This window comes from Ananas comosus, linkage group 3, assembly GCF_001540865.1.
Source record: "Ananas comosus cultivar F153 linkage group 3, ASM154086v1, whole genome shotgun sequence".
Classification (NCBI taxonomy): Eukaryota; Viridiplantae; Streptophyta; class Magnoliopsida; order Poales; family Bromeliaceae; genus Ananas; species Ananas comosus.
In genome coordinates this window covers 10,426,492-10,448,260 of record NC_033623.1, presented here as the reverse complement: position 1 = coordinate 10,448,260, position 21,769 = coordinate 10,426,492, and the positions used below count along the sequence as shown (strand labels likewise).

Genomic DNA, 21,769 nt, shown 5'->3' with positions numbered 1-21,769 from the left:
AGTATTTGGAGTACCTAGAAAATAAATTTTATTATTTTTCGATATCATTTGCCTAGTGATCGAATGGGCTCAAAATCAACAAATTTCAATGGCCGTAGTGAGCCGTTTGCAAGTTTAACGTGTAAAATAGTCCAAATCACAGCTGAAATTTTGAATAAAAATTCTTTATATTGATATAAAACAAGATCAATGTCTTTGATTTAAAATTTTAATGTCATATTATTACATTTTGTAGAATTTTACTTTCGCCGTTGATTTTAGGCCCCTTCGTTCACTAGGCAAATAATATCATAAATCATAAAATTTATTTTCTAGGTACCATCAAATACCTAGATCAAATTTAACGGAGCCGACGACGATTCGAAAGCCCAACATCGAAACGAGCTGGAAGACACGGAAGGCTCCGTGCTTCCTGATAGCATAGTAGCCTCCTCTTTTTTTATTTGATTTTTAGCAAAAAAAAAATATAAAGCCGAGCTCAATTATAAAAGATTCATTTATGTGTAAAGTTTCAACTATTAAATCAAAATTTAATATGTAAAATTTATAAATTTAATTTTTAATATAATACTAATCTAATCCATTTAACTTATTGTTCGTTGGCCAGCTCGCGAGCACAGCTCGTGTTCGGCTCATTTATTAACGGCCGAACACGAGCTGAATTTTTCGCTCGATACATTATAATGAGCCGGCTTGTGTTCAGCTCGTTTAATATTAAAGGAGCCGAATACGAGCCTGCCCCAGCTCGCTCGTGTTCGGCTCATTGACACCCCTAGCGCCAACACTCTCATGCTTCCAACCCACATTATCGGAAGATCAGACACGCAGTAACAGATTTTGGAGTTAAAAGTGATTATTCAATTATAGAAGAAAAGCATACATAAATAGCTCACACAATAAGAGGCTTAAATATAACAAAACAGATGGCAGCAACAATATATACATACCACTAAGAAGCTGGCAATACAATGCAGCAACAACGAGAGCACAAGAGACTAAAATTAGTAAGAAAGAATCATACATTTATTTTGTTTAAGGGGGATCCATGTGGCCCTGAATTTTTATAAATATGCCCTTCTACAATCATTCGAACAGAGAAAAGAAAAAGAAAAGAAAAAGAAAAGAAAACCCTCTAACAGAACATCAAAATTACCAGAGCAGATGATCCTGTCAATCTTAATGCCATCGCAGGCCCCAACCCCTCAATATATACAGAAGAACTAAATTAAATATCTACAGAAGTTCAAGTCCCCACATACCTTTGCATATTCAGAAGTTTCTAGGTTAGATGATCACTTAAGCCAATCCTGGTGCATTCTGAAGGCGAACTCCTTCACATAAAATTAGAAAGGGTGTACTCATTAACACAACTTTTTCTTCACTGTAAGTATCTAGAAAGTGCTATCGGCTCCAAGGCCCCAGAAATGGCCTCCCCATCGTCCCCATCGAATCAGGCATGCTCGGATTTTGATGCGGAAAGCTCACCCACGACATATTGTTCACTGGAGGAGCTCCGGCCCCTTCATGGCCACTCGTATTGTTCATCTGTTGATGAGCAAAGCCATAGATATTCTCACCACTAGATGCACCACCACCACCGCCAACAAAGCTCCTCGGTTCAGTAAAACGTTCCAAGCTTGAGGTCTCATATTGCAAGCGTGATGGTGCCTTGTTACACTCAGATAAAACACTGAAGAGACTACCATCTGCATTAAAACCGGACCAAGAATTGTTATTTGGTCGATTCTCTTCAGGGAACCAGTTATAACCACCATTATTAATAGAGGAACAAGAGGCGGGAAAAGTGTTCGGTTCGACTGAGGGAAAATGCCCTTGGCCTGGATATCTATTGCTTGAGTACACATTTTTGTTCATTATTTGTTGCATGTAGAGGTCACTATTATCTCTTACTTGCCTCTGTTCCACTAATTGCTGTTGATCCTGGAAGGGACGGGAGAACTGAGAAGATTCCGCAAGACGGCTGTTCGCCAACATGAACTGTAAACCAGAAACAGGTTGCTTCAGCCCATTAAGATTTTCATGTGTGTATGGAGAGAGTAGCTCATTTCGGTCTTGATTAGGATATGAGCTGAAGAGAGACGTTGCGTTATCCATATTAAAGGCTGAGGCAGCAGGGCGCTCAACTTCCTGGTCTATAATTTCTCTCTCTAGATCAATCACAGAAGTTGCCCGGTCTTCGGAGAGCTGGGTTTGCTTAAGAGATAACTCATCAGCATGGTGCATGAACCCATGGTTTTCTGAAGGGTGGTAGTAAGAATCCTGCGCATTTACTGACCGCCATGTGTTATCAGCAGGCACAACTGGCTCCTCTGGTTCTTCTTCTTCTTCTTCTTCTTCCTCTTCTTCTTCTTCTTCTTCTTCTTCTACTTCTTCTGCTCGTTCTTCTTCTGCTCCTTCTTTTTCTTCTTCTTCTTCAATATTCTCATCTGGAACTAGTTCCTCCAAGGACTCCAGCAGAGAAGGGCCATTAACTGGTGATATTGGTGCAGATTCTTTTCCAGCTGCTTCTCGGTCCATATTAACTTGGTTTGGTTCTTCTTGATGGCTGTTGGGTGAAGGGATCTGGTTCAAATGTTGAGGATGAGTGGTTTGGTGTGCAAAGTCAACGTCCTTGATATCTTCATCTTGAATATCTGGGCTGCGGTTGTTTTCGTAATCACTGTCTTGAACTGGTTCCTGAGGCATAGTTTCTACTTCTTTTTCATCCTCATCCTACACAATAGTAAATCACCATTACTTTGTCAGATACAATTCATTCTTTTATTACCATAAGCTTCAGAAAACTTTACAGGCTAACGGATCGGTCTGTTTCTTTGTATAAAGGCAATTTGCAGTCCAGAAAACATGAAAATCAGAAAACTACAATGCTATTAAGCGCATTCCATAAGAAAATAAACGCAGCCCAAGTATTCGCCACAAAGTTTAAGGTACCCTTAAGGTGCCCATGTTATGGCTTTCATTAGAAGTTCCTATGCGAAAACATTTCAAATGTACCACGAGCTCCTAGAAACAGATCCCATCTACGTGAGATCTCTTATGAAAATGATAATATAGTAATGAGATCACGGAGAATACAACAGACCTCTTCCACGAATGCTATTTTTTTCCCTGCAAGTTCTACTTCCAACGATTTCTTCAGTTGCCCCATCAGCAATTTCCTTTCCCTCCAGGCCTCACAAGCAGCCGGTAGATCTTTATTTGCTACTTGCAACCTATTTGAGCAACTTTAGTTTTCAGAATTCAAATTTTCAGCTTTAATTTATAGAAACACAAAAATAAAGCGATTACAGACCAATGTTTATGCAATCTGTTCTTTTCTTCATCCAGAAATGAGTCATATGGTTGGATATGGAAGTTTTCGATATCACCAAGAACACGAGTGAGAAGCTTGGACTGAATGCCATCGCCAGAATGCTTTATATTCTTCACAAGCTCAAGTTGTGTCCTGCTGATCTGTGATATCCAAAGGAAACCAAGTAAATTGAATATTACAGAGACCACTTCATAGTTTAACTGAACTCTATTAAACTCATTAAAACTGGTAGAATTCATCCAGGACCATATATATCTATAGTGGACACATCAGCCTTCACATTGAATGTCGTTTTTCACAGAATAAAGCACTCGCAACTCACTTTACTATATTCAATCGATGTGAAGCATGTGCAGTACTCTGTTATAAGACAATTATTATAAATATGGTTGAAATTGCAGATGCGCTTGTTGATTCTGTCGGTATTCACAATTATTGTGACAGTTCAGCCAAGAGCCCTCGATCAATACATCTCTCTTATATCATACAACACTAACATTACCAATATGCTGTTTCACATGATATAGCAACGATGAATGTAAAGCTACAATAGCCAATACAGAAATAACAATGTCATCCAATTCAATCTACTCATGCTACAGAAAAACTCAATGAGAAGTTGTACTAGAAAAACATCACATAGGCAAAAATGTGTAGTTTTCAACACTAGACATGTACATCGTGAATTCAAGTTAGAGGAAATTCTTTCCCAAAATGCACATGCATAGAATGGCATATCCTTTTAACTCCGAACTCCCAAATGAGATTTGCAACATAGATGGAGAACATATACATCTCAGACTTATAGAGGACTCCATAAAAAAGGTGCAGCCTCCCATAGTTCAGAATTTGCATCATGCAACCCCAGTATACCAATCCTCACATCATTAATGGATCCATATTTACAGATGTTGCCAGTAAAACACAAGCTAAATTGCATTTGCAACTGAAATAGATGATGTAAAATTCTGCAGATGCAATATAAGGTTACCTGACCTTAATATATGACATGTATTTAGCAATGTCATCATTACGGCTGATTTTTTGTGGGACATTTCTAGAAATTTTGGGAACTTTAGCTTTTTCTGTTGTAACTGTTACGCTTCCTTGCTTCTGCTTACTTGAAGTATCACTGCACAGTCAAATGCTTGAAATCAAAAGCAATATAAAATAGCATTGGCAAAGAGAAAACAGGATAAGAATACAGGACAGAAAACTACTAAACAAAAATACACCACAATCAGATAACTACTATACAACAAGAAATTTAACATGTATAATACAAGCAAATGCAAATAGAAAACTTAGCATATGCATATGATATTCGGACAATACAACAAAGAATGGATGACATATTTCAATTATAATTAAGAAAAGTAAAAAATTATGATTCAATAGTAGAACATTCTCCAATTTATCATGGACAAAAAGCCTGCAATTGTAAATTGTGATCGAAAGTAACAACAAAAAGTGTTGCTCACTATTTTTATAGTGAGAAAGGTACACTATGTGACAAAATTGAGGTTAATCATGAATCAACAATTAAACCAGTCCGGAAATATAACTTTTTTTTTCACGACAAAAATACCCCTTACTATTTTAGCTAAAATGAGGACAAAACTAATTTTACATACATGCGCACCAAGCCGCCAACACATGTTTGCATGCAGAAATATAAGCACAGCCAAGCAAAAAAAGAAAACCAACCTCCAAAGCACTTCAGGATCTTTACACTTTAACCATCTTTCCTTCCACTTTTTCAAAACATCTAGCATGCTGTACAAATTGATTACCAACAAGCATTAGAATAAATTTGATATATTAAATGAAAGCATGAATAAGCCGATTATTTGCTTCATATTGGACATACCCTGTATGATAATTATTTAACTCTGTGTAATATGCCCTCTTACTGGCTCTAAGTTGCCTCTCTGTATGAAGAGCGACATCCGGATGAAGATTACCAGAGCATAGTGCAGCAGACCTGAAAAATGCAGAGTAAATATCATTAGAGACAAAATTCCACTAATAACTCACAAGAGCATAAAAGAAAACTAGAGGGGTAAAGGGATATGAACATGATTGAAGCGAAAATTGCCATATATAATAAGTTTCAAGACTTGTATTCATATTTCTATCTGAATAAAACCAAATAGAGTAGGACTTTAAAAAGGAAAAGTGCAACTTCAGTGAAGCAACTGCCACAACTAAAGATCTTTTATTCTCCTTCCAGTAATTACAGTCATAATAAAACTATTAAGTAAAGAGAAATGCAATATAGTAAAAGAAAATTAAATGTCACTAGAGAAAAGAGAGCAAGATTTATTGAAAACCTAGATGTATAAATATAGATCTTGCCCAGGCAAGCAAAAACAAATTTTGACAATTCTAAGCATTACTTGCCATTTTGCGTAGGGATTTCCAAAGTGATAATTTTCCCCCTCAAGCATTGAATGAACAACTTGCTCTGCACCAGTCCCAGTGGGGAGAAACTGAGTCAAAAGCTTCCTCTCTGATTCTGACAGATATGTAGCCCAAACCTGAGAATAAAAGTAGAAATCCATAAATTCCACGCCAACAATGAAGCAGATGATTGGAGCCCAAAACTGAGAATAGGCATATTTAGGGCTAGTTTGGCCCGATTGGAGCTTCCACAAAATTGTTATTTGAATAGAGCACTTCAAAGTGCTAATATTCTTTTTTCATTAAAATCTTCTCAACAGACAAACGGACACTTAATATTGTAAAAGGACAAGAATAACCATACCTCATATGATAGCACCTCAGTTAAGTCCTTCAAACCAAAAATTTCTTGAGGGACATAAATGATATCAGCCATCCCAGAGTGTGATTTTGGAACGGAATCGACAAAAGGAGCCAAGTCAGTCCATTTTAACCCAACTAGTTCCCTCTTTGCTATAGCTCTCTTCTGACGGTCATCCCACTCGAGATCTATGTGAGATCTCAAATTTAACACATAGTCTGATGAGTCCAGCTTCTTTTTCTTTTTCCCCTTGTATTGTTCGTATAGATTAGAGCTTGTCAGGCGCTTTTTTTGTTGACCAGCTGCCATTCTGCAAGTCATCAGAAGTTGACCGTACTAGCAGTTTGCTTCAATCTGACCGTCTCCCTTATTCTGCTTCCAGTTTGATATACTTCTCATGTCTTATATAGGTAAGAAGAACCTTTGCACACAAGAAATACCAAATTATTTGGCCATTTTGGAGAAGCATGAATAATTCGTAGATATGCAGAAAAGATAAAAAGACAGCGAAAGAGTTCATATGCAGTGTGAATATCAATTGATAACTTGATATGATGGAAGATAGCTTGACCAACACCCACTATATAGAGCCACAAAAAAGCATAGATCTGTGAATGGATTTAAGCAACAAGAGGAAATGGTTGAAACTATTTGTTGTTTAATTCAACCCCCAAAACACTTTTGCGGGCAAAAGAATGGTCCTTCCTACAGTTCAAAAACAGGCTTGAGTCAATTTGAAGCTTGGCCAAGTCAACTCGATTCAGCGAGTTTGCAACCCAACTTGACTATAAAACTTAGCTGCAGCAGACTAGAAAGACAAATCCAACAAACTAAGTTTGATTCAATCGAGTCATTCAAATCCAGCCAAGTCGAAGCGACGGTTCTCTTACATGAGTAAAATAGCATCTTATATGACTGCACATACCAGAGGAGTATGCTTTGGGAATAATATTGACTTTGCAAACTTAAAAACAGTGGATGACGGTATATATTATGCCCAACCAAAGGCCCTAAGAACATAAATTTACGTTAGACAGTATTTTAAGATGCGATCTCATATTTAACTTCCAATACAAAACACCTGCAACAAGAAATAATTTCCTATCAAATTTTCAAAATGAAAAGCTTAAAACAAGAAATAAGCTCACATGCAAAAATGCCACTGATGTGATTCAGGCCAGCTTGGTTATCGTCATCTGCGTCAGTTCATATCAGGACAGATAGGCGCCGGTCAACCTTAATAATCTGGAATTGTTCCTAACAATTCAGTCACTCATAAGAGGCCGATAACTAATTTCTAACTTCTATCTGACAGGATAGGGAAAGCCCCTATGACACCTGTCACCCTATTCCGCATGTCTAAGTTTCTTAAATTCAAAGCAAAGCAGGAAATGTTTTATTGAGATTTACCCAGCCTACGTTCACCTTGTCTCAGAATGCTTCTCATAAAGCAACCACCCGGATGCTTTAGCACTTTTAAAATTTTTGAATTTGCATGCACTTCTGGGATCCACTCTTCAATGCAATAAAATGGTGATGGGACTTTCTGCCGCAAAAGCATGTAAGCAGGTGCTTATCTGGTGGAAGGTCCCACTCCATATTGTGCCATCGTAAGAGAGGAACTTAAAAGCACCTTCTGAGTTTTTTAGGAGTTCTAAAGAAACAAAGCGATTGCATTGGAGGAAGGATTACAAAGTTAGGTCTTCTTTATCCACATTCCTCTAGCCTGCCGCGCACGACACCCTCTATCAGCCCCAGGAGGCAATACGAAGAGCCCTTTTGTGTCAGTATCAGTCTCTCTTAATCTGGAAGTAATTCACCTTTGTTACACTCTACCCATCATTTAATTTCTGTTTCAAAGAAAAAAAACAGTTTTCCTATTGGCATAAAATAATTCTTGTAATCGCCAGCATTTAACAAAGACCCTTGTAACATGAATACTGTATCCCTTACAATTTCGATTCTACGATTTAACTGTGACCGCTCGTAGCGCAACTCATCAAGTAATTACGTAAAATAGAAAAAATTACAACTACAGGTTAATGTTCTGAGCAAAAATGAAAAAAAAAAAAAAAATTACAGTTCGGCTAGTATCCCATTACAAGAACCGCCATGAGAAGCAAAGCCACCAATGCCTCAAAATCCGCTACTACTTGCTAGTCAAAAGATTTTGCAAATTAATATCCTAAATTAACCTTTAATCCACCTCAAAATTAGTCAAAAATCGCAAAGAAAAAAACCTTCTCTACTTCGAATTGAGACATTGAACAAACCCTAATCAATGCCCTAATCATAGAACCCACGCTGGGCACCTACTTATGCGAATTCGATCCAACACAAGAAAGAAGCGTAATTAACCACACAATCTAAAATTTAAAACGAAAAGAAGCGTTGAATCGTACCATCGCAGGGTCGATAGAGGAGATCGATCGTGATTCCTTGCTCCGATGCCACGAAACCCTCGCGCGAACCCTAGAGCGAGGAGGGGGGAAGCGTCGCAGGGTCGCCGTGGCGCTATATATGAGAAGATAGGATGAGAGGGGGATTTGGGGATCTTACCGTGGTGTGACGTTCTCGGCTAATCTCCACCGTCCAATCGCCTGAGTAGTCGACTGATGTGTATCTAGCCGTTGGATATCGTGTCCTTTTAATAGGCCGGGCCAAAGGCCCATATGAAGAAAAAAGTTGAAAGTGGCCCTTTGACAATGTCAATACCTTTTTTTTTTTATTCTTATTACGAGATTGTTTCACGTGAGGTGAGAAAATATAATATAAAAATAATATATTTGTAACATATTTATATCGCAATAAGTTTGTTATAATATATTTTTTACAGTCCCATCAAAAAATAGAAAATTATATTTCTACATGTTTTTGCTCTAACTCTGTTTTGTGAACTAATATTAGATGTGTCTCGATACCAAACAGGTCATTAGTTTATAATTCTATTTTCTTGCTTTATTTAAAGCTAGAAAAAATTACATCATTGGTCGCTAAAATTTTAGTAAAATTTCATTATGGTCAGCCAACTTTAATTTGTTTAAGCTAGTAAATTTTAATTTTTATTTCAATTAGACCACTTTGCTTTAAATTTTTTTATATCTTTCCAGACAAAATGGCAAAGAAGAACTAATTTAATTACCACATCATATTCGAAAGAGGACATGACTTTTAATTTATTACTTAGAGATGATATATATGACTGTATAAAGAAAATAAAATAGTCCATTTAATATCGAAATCAAATACCATGAATTCGAGCTCAACATTTATGGCGAATATGAAATAACTGCTATTTTTCAAAAGCTTCCTCAAATTCTATTCAAAACGTGTGAAACATCATGAAAAAACTATCGCTCTACAAAAACTTAAGCTACCAAAGAACAACACTTTAATTTTTATATTCAACAATTAATATACCTGCCATTAGAGCCTCATGTTACTTTATTTTGCAAATATCTCATTCACTTAATTACCAGTCCATAAAATGCATGCATCCCTGTTTAAAAATACAAAGGATTTTGAGCTCGGCCTTGTTACAATTCCGGAATGTATGAAGGAGTCATGTTTTATTAAAGTATGACTAAAGTATTTTACTATATCTTTTTTCTAAATTTTCTCTGTAAAATGATGCATTATATCATGTAAAGCAAGATGACATGAACTAAAATAAACCACCATAATAATATAATAATATACAACTAACAATATACGAGTATGAGTTATTCATAACACTCGAGTTAGAACAACATATTTTCACCGATTTGTCTCCCTATTACTTCGAGATGCAAAATTGCAATAAATTGACAAAATAGGACGCAACAACGAGAACAGTTAATCTTTCTCTGTCGTTAAAGTTTGTTGAGTTACCTTTAATCAGTTTGTAATCAGGAATAGAGATCATGAAAATGCTTCTCTATCATGCGTAATCAATTGATTAACTGTACGGCAGTTGTAATTGCATGTAAATGTAAATTCGGTGTTTGGTTTGCTGTATTTAACTCCAATTGCTGCAGTAGGAATAGCAGGAGAAGGTCCAACTGCAGCAGTTGGACCTACGCCCAAATCGGCCGCAATTCCAACTGCAGCAGTTAGAGAATGTAACTTTAAACAAAAGATAACCCTACCTCTTTAAATATTTTTTAAACAAAAAATATATATATTTTTTTACATTGGAGGTAATTTCATCATCATATATATAAAATGATAAAATTTTAAAAATTATTTCTCAACTGTATGCAGTCAAATAAATTATTTATAGTTACAACGCTTTCTACTACATTTAACCAAACATGATGCATATAGTTATAACTGCTACATTTTCAGATGCATGCATCTTTAATTATACTGTATTTATAATTACATCTAACCAAACGGCTCCTAAGAGTAATGGTTAAGGCGTTATGCAGGGGTGATCTGGCATTTTGTTCTAAACACACGCCGTCGGATTCGCCTCGAAATAGTTTTCCATTAGATATCCCTCATCTACCAAACTAAATTTAATTTTTGTACTATCAACTAAGAAATGTTGATGCACTGAGAAAGTTATGTACACGCAATGAGGGACTAATCAGCTGGTAGTTGATGTGTCTTGCACATTCACTTTCTCCTGTCAAGAGCAAAAGGAAAGAAGGAAAGACCATCACCAAAAGCATAGAAAAATTCATTATTCACTTCCGTGCTAATCTTCTAATTTAGTGCGCACTTTTTTTTTTTTTCTTTTAGAGATAGGTAGCGCGCTACTCACTTCGTTTATTTCATTTAGAAATAAATTTAGCTGAAAATGTGAATCTACTAGAATTCGAACTTGAGTCTCGGATACCAACTATCAAGCCCTTTGACACTTGGTCTAGGGACTGTCGGTAATTTAGTGCACACGTCCTTTAAATTGGATAAAATTCTCAATTAAGAAAGGTAAAACTGTATGGTGACCCCCTCAAATATATTAAGGAAGGTAAAACTGTATGGTGACCCCCTCAAATATAGCAACGTTCTTTAAATTGGATAAAATTCTCAATCTCTTTTTATCCAAAATCACTAATTTAAAAAAAAAATCAAAAGTTAGTGGCATCATAACCATAATAATATAAAAATAAAAAAAAAATCAAAAAGAAGAAACTTGGGGGGACCATTTCAAAATAGAATACCGATCAAGGAGGTCTCCATACATTTTAGCGATGGCCAATGCTCGAATAATCAGTACATATCGTTGCCTTATTTACTCTCCTCCCTTTAAAACATAGACAATGACATTCGTCTGATGAATGTTCAAACAGCATAATTCTTATAAATAGAGTACAGAAAATTTCTGCACACTTAATAATTATACTATTTATTCAATAATTAATGCGGCGATTTGAATCATGGTACATGATTCGATAATCGGCTTGAAAATCAAACTCTGTAATGAGCTGGCTTCCACGGTTCCCCCAACAACTTGATCAGTGACCGCATACTCCCTATGCAGCGATTTGCTTTTTCTCCATTTTCTGGAGATCGCTTCTATGTACTTGTGTACCAAATTTTCATCTAGTAACTTATCTCGTATGTAGATCTGGCAAACGGACGGATTAGATAATTCACGAGCGGATCATTATATCCATAGGTTTTGCAGGTGCAGATAGAATTTAACTCATATATAGATCTGACAAACTGACGGATTGGACAATCCACAGATGGATAGAATCTGCAGGTACGGATAAAATTTATCCTTAATTTTTGAGCAGCCATCATTCTGGGTTGGTGGGAATCTATATAAGTTACTCCCAAGGTAATATTTTTTATTTTTGTTTTGTTTCTGTTATTATATTTTTCAAACACAAATAATATATATATTATCAAAACATTACGACATATAACAGACAATAAAAAAAAAAAGTTACTAAGAAAAATTAGTATTAGGATCCTAGAGATGAGTAAAAGAAAAGGAGTATTCACTTTTTTAAAATTTTAAAACTTTTTTTGTAAAAAATTTGCGGATTGCCCAAAATGCCTGTACTTAAGTGAGTACTCGCTTATTGTATCTATAATTTTATTTTTGAGAGAGAATGATAGCATGCTATCTGCTTTGTTCAATTAAATTTTGAATTTGAGACTATGTCAAAAAGTCGTTTGTCATTTGCGCTAGAAACGGTTGATTTATTTATAATTTTTTGAAAATATATTAATAGTTATAAACGCAAATTTATGGGTAATATATGGGTATCCACCTGTATGCGTTGAGATTGCCTAGTATACTCGTCTGGTCATCTTTCAATCTTTATCATCAAATAAATTAGTGACTTCCGTATGTTTAAAAGTAAATAGGCTAAAATATATAACAAGCTATCTTGCACTTTAAAGCATATTTTGATTACCTTTCTGCATAAAAAACTATATTAATTAACTCCTACATTTTGTCATTATCTCAAATAAGTCGAGCTATTTGGAATAATTATTGAATTCAGCTATAAAACTTTGTAAAAATAAATTATAAATAAAATTATCTATAATTAATCCAGTAGAATCATATAAATAAATTAAATAAATTGCTCAATGAACTATCAATTTTGATAATATTAACAAAATAGGAGATCTCTTTTATCTGAGTTTTTTATATATCTTTTCAGTTGCAAATTATATATGTATATATATATATATATATATATTAAAATGTGAAATAATAGGATATATGCTAATTTATTTTAGTAAAATTTTACGGTCTAAATTATTATATTTTTAAATTTTTTAGATATATTTGAAATGAAATGATGGCAGAGTGTATAACTAACTTTTTCTCTCTCTCTCTCTCTCTCACACACACACACACACACACACACACACACACACACACACACACACACATCAATGATAGAATAAGAAGGAATCAATGTAGGACCATGAGTAGTTAAAGGGGAAATTAACTTTGCCAGGGTTGCATAGCTCATTTTTGGATTGGCAACTTATATCAAGTGACAACTTTGTCTTAAAAATATTAATATATAATATACATAACCACACATATATGTATATATAGGCTGGGGCTACTACACTCATATGAGTATAGAGCCCTTTGTACTTATAAGTTTTCGACCGTTCAGATTAAAAAATGTGCGGTTAGAATGAAAGTGGTTACGATTGGATTGATAGTGGGTCCCCTAGGGTTGAGTGGGTGGTTGGTTGAATAGTATAATCTAACGGGTGAAAATGATTAAAGGGCAGATCTAACGGCCAAAAACTTATGAGTACAATAGGCTCTATACTCATAAAAGTATAATAGCCGGACTATATATATATATATATATATATATATATTTGTCGGAAAAAAAAATTGATTCCTCTTTCCTTACGTAAAAAAATAATAGAATTAAAAAAACTTTTATTTCCTCTTTATTTCTACAATAGAAAAAAATTTATGCTTATCCAAATTTTTACCAATTTGAGAATATCTATTGTGAATTTTTATTTAATTCATTTTTATCTCTAACTATAATATAATATCTATACTATCTAGCACGTATTTCAAATTTCGATATGTCAACAGACCCATTTTTAGGCGAAAAAAAAGTTGATCTCTTTACTTACTAAATTAAAATAACATACATAAAACACACTTTTAATTTATGCTTTACTCTAAAATAAAAATATATAATATACTATATCAAATTTTGCCAATCAAAAATATCTAGTGTGGAAGTCTATATTTTAATTCAAAATTTTGTTTAATATTATTTTATCTCTAAATTAGATAATAAAATTTATACTATAAAAATCGCAAATATTAGCACAACTGCTCTAATCCTCATTTTACATTAAAATTAATTTGATTTAAATCAGTCGAATTATAAATTATAATTTTGATTTTGGATATCAAATCTAGCAATCTATTTAAATTGAAAATTAAAATTGATATTTATGAATATTTTTAATAAAAAAAGTGAGTATAATTATAAAAATATTTTAATTTAAATTTTTAAAATAAATATGATTTATAACTTCTTTTATGATTAAATAATTAAAATAATTGTTACGTACATTTGCACGTGCCTCAATCTATATATAATATATATATATATATATATATATTATATAATAATATATATATATCTATATATATATATTATATAATATATTAATAACTATATATAAAGCACGTATACAAATTTCGGTCTGCTCGACAGACCCATTTTTACGGCAGGAATTGAAAAAATTAATTTCTCTTTCTTACTGTAAAAAAGAATAGAATTAAACAATACTTTTAATTTCCTTTATTTACTACAACAGAAAAACTTTATGCTTATCTAAATTTTTGCAACGGAGAATAACTATAAATTTATATTTAATCAAAATTTGTTTAATCTTTTTTTTTCTCTATCTATAATATAATAATATCTACACTATCTATATAATATATATAAAATCATGTATTTCAAATTTCCGTTTGTCAATAGATCTAGGCGGAAAAAGAAATTGATTCCTCTTTCCTTATGTAAAATAAATAAAGTAATGAAACAAACTTTTAATTTTTCTCTTTTATCTCTAAAATAAAAATATATATATTTATCCAAATTTTTGCCAACTGAGAAATATTTATTGTGAATTTATATTTTAATTTGAAATTTGTTTAAACTCTTTTTATTTCTAAAATAGAAAAAAATTATGTTTATCCAAATTCTTGCCACAATATCTACTGTAAATCTATATTTCAATTCAAAATATAAAATTAATTTTAAATTTTAAATTTTGGGACTATCAACATATTACAAAGAAAATAATTTAAAAGATGGATTAGTTGATAAATTTGTAAATCTTATTTTTGAATTAATATGATGTACAAATTTATGATCAATTTGCAAAAAATTATGATCAATTGGTTAAAAATATTTGAAATAAAAATGAGCGGTTATAATTAATCTGTTAAAAAATAGCACTTCTATCTATCTATTTTACATTAAAATTTAAATTTAAATTTAAATTATGAATTAAATTTATTTTTTGATTTTTGACATCAAATCTATTCACCTATTTTACATTAAAATTAAAATTTAAGTTTAAATAATGAATTAAATTTAATTTTTGATTTTTGATATCAAAATTGTTTTAATTATATAATGTACAAAAATTAAATTTTAAATAAATGTCAACTAAATTTTGATGTTTTTAGTTTAAAACACTTATTTAAATTTTAGATTTATTAAAAATCAAAAAATATATAAAAATATTTAATGTATATAAAAAAGAATATATTATAGATATTTTCTAATAAAATATAACATATAAATTTATAAAATATTTTATTCTAAATTTTTGAATAAATATAATTTGTAATTTTTTATTGATTTAAAATAAATTAAAATAATTGTTACGTGCATTTGCACGTACACTCAACTAGTCTATACTATATATAAAAGCACGTATATTCAAATTTGGGTCTGTCGACAGACCCATTTTTCGGCGATATATATATATATATATAAAAGCACGTATATTCAAATTTGGGTCTGTCGACAGACCCATTTTTCGGCAGAAAAATTAGCGCCCATTTTCCTCTTTCCGTACGAAAAATTTTAAATATAAGAATAAAAATAGAAATAGAAATAGCAATGAATACGTAAGTTCTCTATTACACATTACTGATGTGAAAATCCTAAAATATAAATTTTTCTATTTAATTTCAAAAGTAAATTTTCTATAACAGATTACGGGTGTGAAAATCCTATAAAAGATATTTTCCTATTTTATTTTAAAATATTTTTTTTAGATATTATCTATTTAATTCCAAAATATATTTTCTTTTTAAGATAACGGATTTTATTTTTCTATTTAATTTCAAAAATTTATTTCCTAACAGATTTTATTTTTCTATTTACTTTCAAAAGTAATTTTTGCATTAGAGATTATTGTTAATTATTTATCATTTAAAGCATATCTTTCTTAATAGCGTGATTTATTATTTTAAATTTTTTTGATACATATTTGGCAATCATATAAAATATGGCATAAAATTAAAAAATAATTTAAAAAAATTATAACTTTTTCTAATAATTATTACGTGTATTTGCGCGTACATTTTACTAGTATATATATATATATATATAAAGACCTAACCGACCGTCTCTAGCGCAAGTGGCAAAGGATTTGGTGGTTGGTACCCGAGATCCCAAGTTCGAATTCTAGTTGATTCAATTTCCAGCTAAGTTTATTTCTAAATGAAATAAACGAAACGGATAGCATGCTACTTATGTCTCAAAAAAATTAAAGACATACACGGCTAAATATACAAATTGATAGTTCGGCTTTTTCTGTTTGACTTCGTTTTTCCATTTTTCAATCCAAAACTAAACAACAATTTTTTATTTGCAAATTTTTTAAACTTAAACCAAACCTTCACAATCAAAACTAAACCAAAATTTCTAATTTAGTTTGGTTTTATGGTTGTTTTAGCTTCCACGGCCACCGGTAGTGATGGTGAGTCGGCCCCATACACCCAGCTTCTTTTTAGTAAAAATAAGAAAAAAAAAATGCTAATTGCACAGTTTTGTTCTCAAACTGTAATTTAATTAACATACTTCTTAATTCAAACTTGCTAAATTATTACACCAAAATCTCACAATTTAATTTAGTTAGTTAAACAGTAATGTATCGTTAATTTAATACTGATGCGATTATTTTATAATCAATGATATAATAATTACTAAAATATCACATTACTAATACTATAATACATCAACAAAATATCAGCATCTAATCAACTAAATTAGATTATAATATTTATACAATAATTTAGATAATTTGAATCAAATATTATAACAAATTTAAAGTATGAGGGCTAAATACCAAAGCGCTCATGAACAAAGTGCACAAACAGGAAAGAATTAGACGTGAGAGCAATCAATCACCTGCACAAAGTGCTCATGAACTACTTAAGTTGGACCACACGGAAGGAGAAACATCTCCAATCTACTTTCACAAGCAAAGCAACAGCCTAGCTAGAACTTTCTACTCAGCCACTTATGCCCATACAAAATGTGTGGACCCACAAACCAAAAATGTCCCATGTGATTATCCCATACATACCCATCTCATCTCATTATAACATGATAACAAACGAAATAGACTCAAACACACCCAATCCAATTTAACCCAAACATACATCCAATCAAATGCCAACAAGTAGAGACCAAAACGAAAGAGCACTATACCTACTATAGATAGACATGTCTCAGACTAGTATAATAACCAACTATAGTACATAGATCATCTGATGTAGCACTGATTAGCTGTAGGGGCTCATGCCGATTCCAGAGTCCTTGCCGTAGGGCGGGGGGACGCTGCCGGCGCCGGAGTCGCGGGATTTGGAGTAGGTGACGTAGTAAAACTCAGAGAGGATCGCGGTGAATAAGACGAAGGCGGCGCCCGCGGCGAACACGCCCTTGCGCACTGTCTCGCACGACGGCGGGTTGTCGACGAACAGCGTCCGGTAGCGCGTGTGGTACGCGTTCCGTACCGCTCCTGCGAGCAGGCACGCCTCGGCAATGATGAACGTTAACCTGTACCCACACCAACAGCAATGATTAGTTAATATAATAAAAAGAGCAATGCTCCTATGTACCATAAGATCTCAGTCCTTAAATTTTTTAAAATTGGAAATGTCTTTTATTTAAGAGGGTGGCTGCATTTTATTACCTTAGATACCAGTCACCCTCTTACCGAGGGCAAAATATTTTCCCATCTATAAAGTTACTATCAAAGGCTTTTTTGTAAATTTCTATTATCATTTCCACAATGCCCCTTTAATTATATAACATTTCATTTCATTTTTGAAAAATTTCCATCCGGACCCCAGCCTATCTTCGTCCGAAACCATTTCCCTTTTTTTTGTTGAGAGAGAAATCCATGTCCACTACTTAATAGCTAATTTATACTTAAAAATTTTTAAGTGATAAATTATTTTTTCCATATTCCTCTTCCATCTTTTTAAATTTTCCATCCATAGCATTCTATCTTCCTCCAAACCCATGCCTTTTTTTTTTTTTTTTTGTTGAGAGAGAAATTCATATCCATTTTGAATTTAATTTAAAAAATAGAAGTCTTTAAATTTAAATAAATAATAAAAAGTTACGTTTATAAGTACAACATAATTTACAATTTAAAATAAGTTAATATATTTAACTTTCATATTATTTTAATATCAAATTAACAATTTGAATTGAAACATACTATTCATTTAAACATAATTTTTTTCTTTCTGAAAATTAAAATTAAAATTAAATTTGAATTTAATGTATACAATTATAAAGTTTAAGCTCAAATTCAATTTTATTAAGGTTTATTATTTATCGACTTAGCCACTATCTAACTTGATAAGTAACAAAATTAAATAAGAAAACAAATATTTGTGCAAAGTTAATCAAATTTGGTAATTAGCTTGTATTTGTTTTTTAATATTACCTTTACTATTAATTTTCAATGGTAACCTGTTGAGCAGATAACTATTATGTAAAAATCAATCTTGCCCTTAAAATATAAATGGCTAGATTTAATTGAACCGGTGTATTGAAACATTTCTCTAATAGAAAAGGTCATGTTTGAAAGTCAGAATAGAATATCCAATAATAACTTATTCTATATCTTTTTTCTTTTTGTGATTGAAACTTAGTTGTTTAATTTTTATTTTTTTAAAAAAAGTTTATATATTTATAATTTAATAAGATAGTATATTTTATCTAAAAATAATTTATCTTATTTCAAAAGAAAACGCCTTACAAAATTGAATATTGTACCATTCTAAATATTTCATCACACATTTATCTACCAAATATTATACGTTTCTAGCATAAGTAAAAAATAAAAAAAATGCGTAAGATACTCATGTTTTTAAACAGTATCCAAGTGTTGCGTGCTAGCTGTTATTCCATCGTCTCGTTGACAAGAGCAAAATAATTAAAGCATTGATTGGTCTGCATAGAAGTTTCTATGCGGGCGTTAATCAGCATGCTAGAAGTATCTAAAAAAATTCCTCCTTATGCGTCTGATGATGAGTCAACATTTATTTTCATATACCAATAGATTAATAATTTAGTTTAGTTCGCAGCGCTCAATGAATTCGCAGATCTCAACGAATTTGCCATTCATTTTGGTCTACGAGATCAGCACGTGCGCCTTTCCTTTAAGATTCGGGAACAGGATGGATCTCGAGGCTCATCAAGAACAGTGATGATATATTTCATTGAGTGCGTGTTAATCAATTTTTGTCCATTTTTTAACAATATTGCTCAAAAAATCAATCAACGGGTAAATGTATCCCTAAACTTATACGACGGCAACATAATTAATAAGTCAAAATGTGACATAAAAAGTGACATCGACACTAGAAAAAATAAATAAGCTAATCATGAACGTACTACAATATAATGACTAATATTTAAATTCATTTATTAAGTAAACGCTAAAACAATAATTCAAAACCATTGGATCAGTTACACCATCATTCAAGTAGGTTTCCTAATGTTTATTTATTGTTTTGATAAGAACGTTTTTTTAATTAAAATACTGATTTATAAGACGCAAATTACTTTGCCTTAAGATGTGGAAATAGCATGATAATTTTGGTCCGAATTAATAGTTTTTAATAACCGCATACATGTAATTAAAATATTAGATAAATATCAGGGTTGAGCCTGTAATTTTCTTTTTATGAAACAAATAGCATGAAAACTCCATCGAATATGGACAAAAATTTGATGGACGTGGTCCCTAAACATAATACCTTGGGAATTGTCCGGATCTGCGCCACGTGGTAAGTCCTATCCATCTCAACCGTCCGAAAAAATTATTATTTTTACTGAACTAAAAAATTTAAAAATTTTATTTTTATTGGGTGATTGAGATTGAGCTCGGCTTGTCACATGGCGCCGCTCTGAATAATTCCCAAAATATTATTTTGGAGATTATGCCCATCTAAGTTTTGTTCGTCGAATATAGGCCATTCCAAATTTTAAAACTAAAGAATCATTAACCAGCATAAATCAGATAAATTTAGAGATTAGATAATAAAATTAAAAAATTTTTAAAATTTAGATAGCCAATTTTAAATAGTTGATAGTTGAAATAAATTTTATATATTTTTATTTTTAATTTTTGTCAACACTCTTTACCTTTTAATTTTCTGAATTGAATTTTTATATTTGATTAAATCAAAAAAATTTGTATCAAATTTAATAAAATTTTATTAATTATTGATCTGTATTAAAAAATATTTAAAGCCATTAAATTTAGCAATATTGGTAATAAATTACATTAGATTCTCAAATTTTCTGGATTCAAATCACTTACTAAGAAATTTTAAATTAAGCAATCTTAATAAAAAATAAAAATAAAAATAAAAACACATAATAGAGTTTGTCTGAACAATGAACCATTCTTACAGGTTTAGCTAAGACACTTTATATAATTCTCGCGACCATAAATTTATTTAATTAAGTATTTAGTTTAAATATTGAAGTAAAAAATATCACTGCTTCAAATCAAATAAATTTAAAAATTAATCAATAAAATTAAAATTTTGAAAAATTAAATAGCAATTTAAAGTGATTCATATTTTAGATAAGTTCATAACGTTTTCACCTTAAAAAAGAAAAAAAAATTGAGGTGGATGAAAACAAAAATGAAGAATCATGGTTCCGATCACTACTCCTGTGAGAATAAGGGCATTCAAAATAAAGGAAAAAAAAAAAAAGGAATTAGAGGAGAGGAGTAAAACAAATAAATACCAGCAAAACAGGAAGAGAATGAGGGCGCAGGCGCGGGATCCGCCGGGGCGCAGAGATCGGCCGCAGCAGAAGCACTTGCTGGCGCCCATCACCACGATCTGGCTGAGCAGCAGGAAGAGAAGCGCCCCCGCGCCGTACCCGGTCGCGATGTCGGAGTCGTAGACGCAGTACGTGTAGTTCTTCTCCGAGTCCGGCACCACCACCGCCTGTAAGATCACCGTCCGAGCCAGATCCGGCGGTTAGGGTTTGATCAGATCTGGAGGAGAAATGCTGAAATGGGGGGGTGGGGATTTGGGGTTACCGTGCTCCGGCGTTGCTCGGCGGCGACGGCGAGGCCGAAGGCGATGAGGTCGAGGAGGAAGACGAGGACGAGGACGAGGACGGAGGCCATGGATGGATCCGGGCACCGCCCCTTCTAGAACACTCTGGAACTCTCTAGAACGCTCTAGATCTCGCTAGATCTCTCTATTATTGTACTGCGACTCTGCTCTGTGTCAGCGAGGGGGATGAGTAGAGAACGAGAAGAGGAATGAGGGGAGGAAAGGAGGAGAAATAGATCTGTACCTGAGCTGGTGAGTGTTTGGAAGGTGAAGTGGACTGCTCACCAGCTTGCCAATGAGTGGTTACATTATTTATATGAGCAATTTTACCGATAAAAACTCAAAATTGTGTGTACATCTTATGTCCGCCTCATTTATAAATTATTAAGTTTTAAAAGTTTTGCTAGAATACTATCACCAGTAAACAAGCCATTTTACTATTTATTTATTTTCGATGATAGAGCTTTCAAATTGACGATCGGTTTCGTTGAACATGATCTATACCACTTGAAGTGTTTAGAAATCAAATTTCAAATCTTTTCGACATCATTTGCCTAATGATCAAAGAGTTTCAAAATTTGTAATTTTAATGGTCGATAAG

The 21,769-nt window shown here is 32.5% G+C and overlaps 2 protein-coding genes across 8 annotated transcripts; both read right to left on the bottom strand.

Annotated features, from left to right (window-relative positions):
* On the bottom strand, positions 967-8,627 carry LOC109707532 (RNA polymerase II degradation factor 1). Of its 6 annotated transcripts, none has more exons than XM_020228854.1 (11): positions 8,501-8,619; positions 7,524-7,903; positions 7,247-7,343; positions 6,102-6,519; positions 5,738-5,874; positions 5,205-5,318; positions 5,042-5,110; positions 4,331-4,466; positions 3,314-3,474; positions 3,104-3,233; positions 967-2,733 (listed from the first exon to the last, which is right to left on the bottom strand). In XM_020228854.1, the coding sequence occupies exons 4-11, from the start codon at positions 6,417-6,419 to the stop codon at positions 1,402-1,404; spliced, it is 2,397 nt and encodes a 798-aa protein (XP_020084443.1). In that variant the 5' UTR covers positions 6,420-6,519; positions 7,247-7,343; positions 7,524-7,903; positions 8,501-8,619; the 3' UTR covers positions 967-1,401. The 6 variants fall into 6 exon arrangements, with proteins under 6 accessions (XP_020084443.1, XP_020084446.1, XP_020084444.1 ...); XM_020228857.1 differs by having other exon boundaries at positions 7,247-7,355; positions 7,791-7,903; XM_020228855.1 differs by having other exon boundaries at positions 7,791-7,903.
* Positions 16,959-21,505, bottom strand: LOC109708059. Of its 2 annotated transcripts, none has more exons than XM_020229645.1 (4): positions 21,413-21,505; positions 21,150-21,337; positions 20,849-21,054; positions 16,959-17,626 (listed from the first exon to the last, which is right to left on the bottom strand). In XM_020229645.1, exons 2-4 carry the CDS (start codon positions 21,237-21,239, stop codon positions 17,353-17,355), a joined length of 570 nt encoding a protein of 189 aa, XP_020085234.1. In that variant the 5' UTR covers positions 21,240-21,337; positions 21,413-21,505; the 3' UTR covers positions 16,959-17,352. The 2 variants fall into 2 exon arrangements, with proteins under 2 accessions (XP_020085234.1, XP_020085235.1); XM_020229646.1 differs by having other exon boundaries at positions 21,150-21,332; positions 21,413-21,500.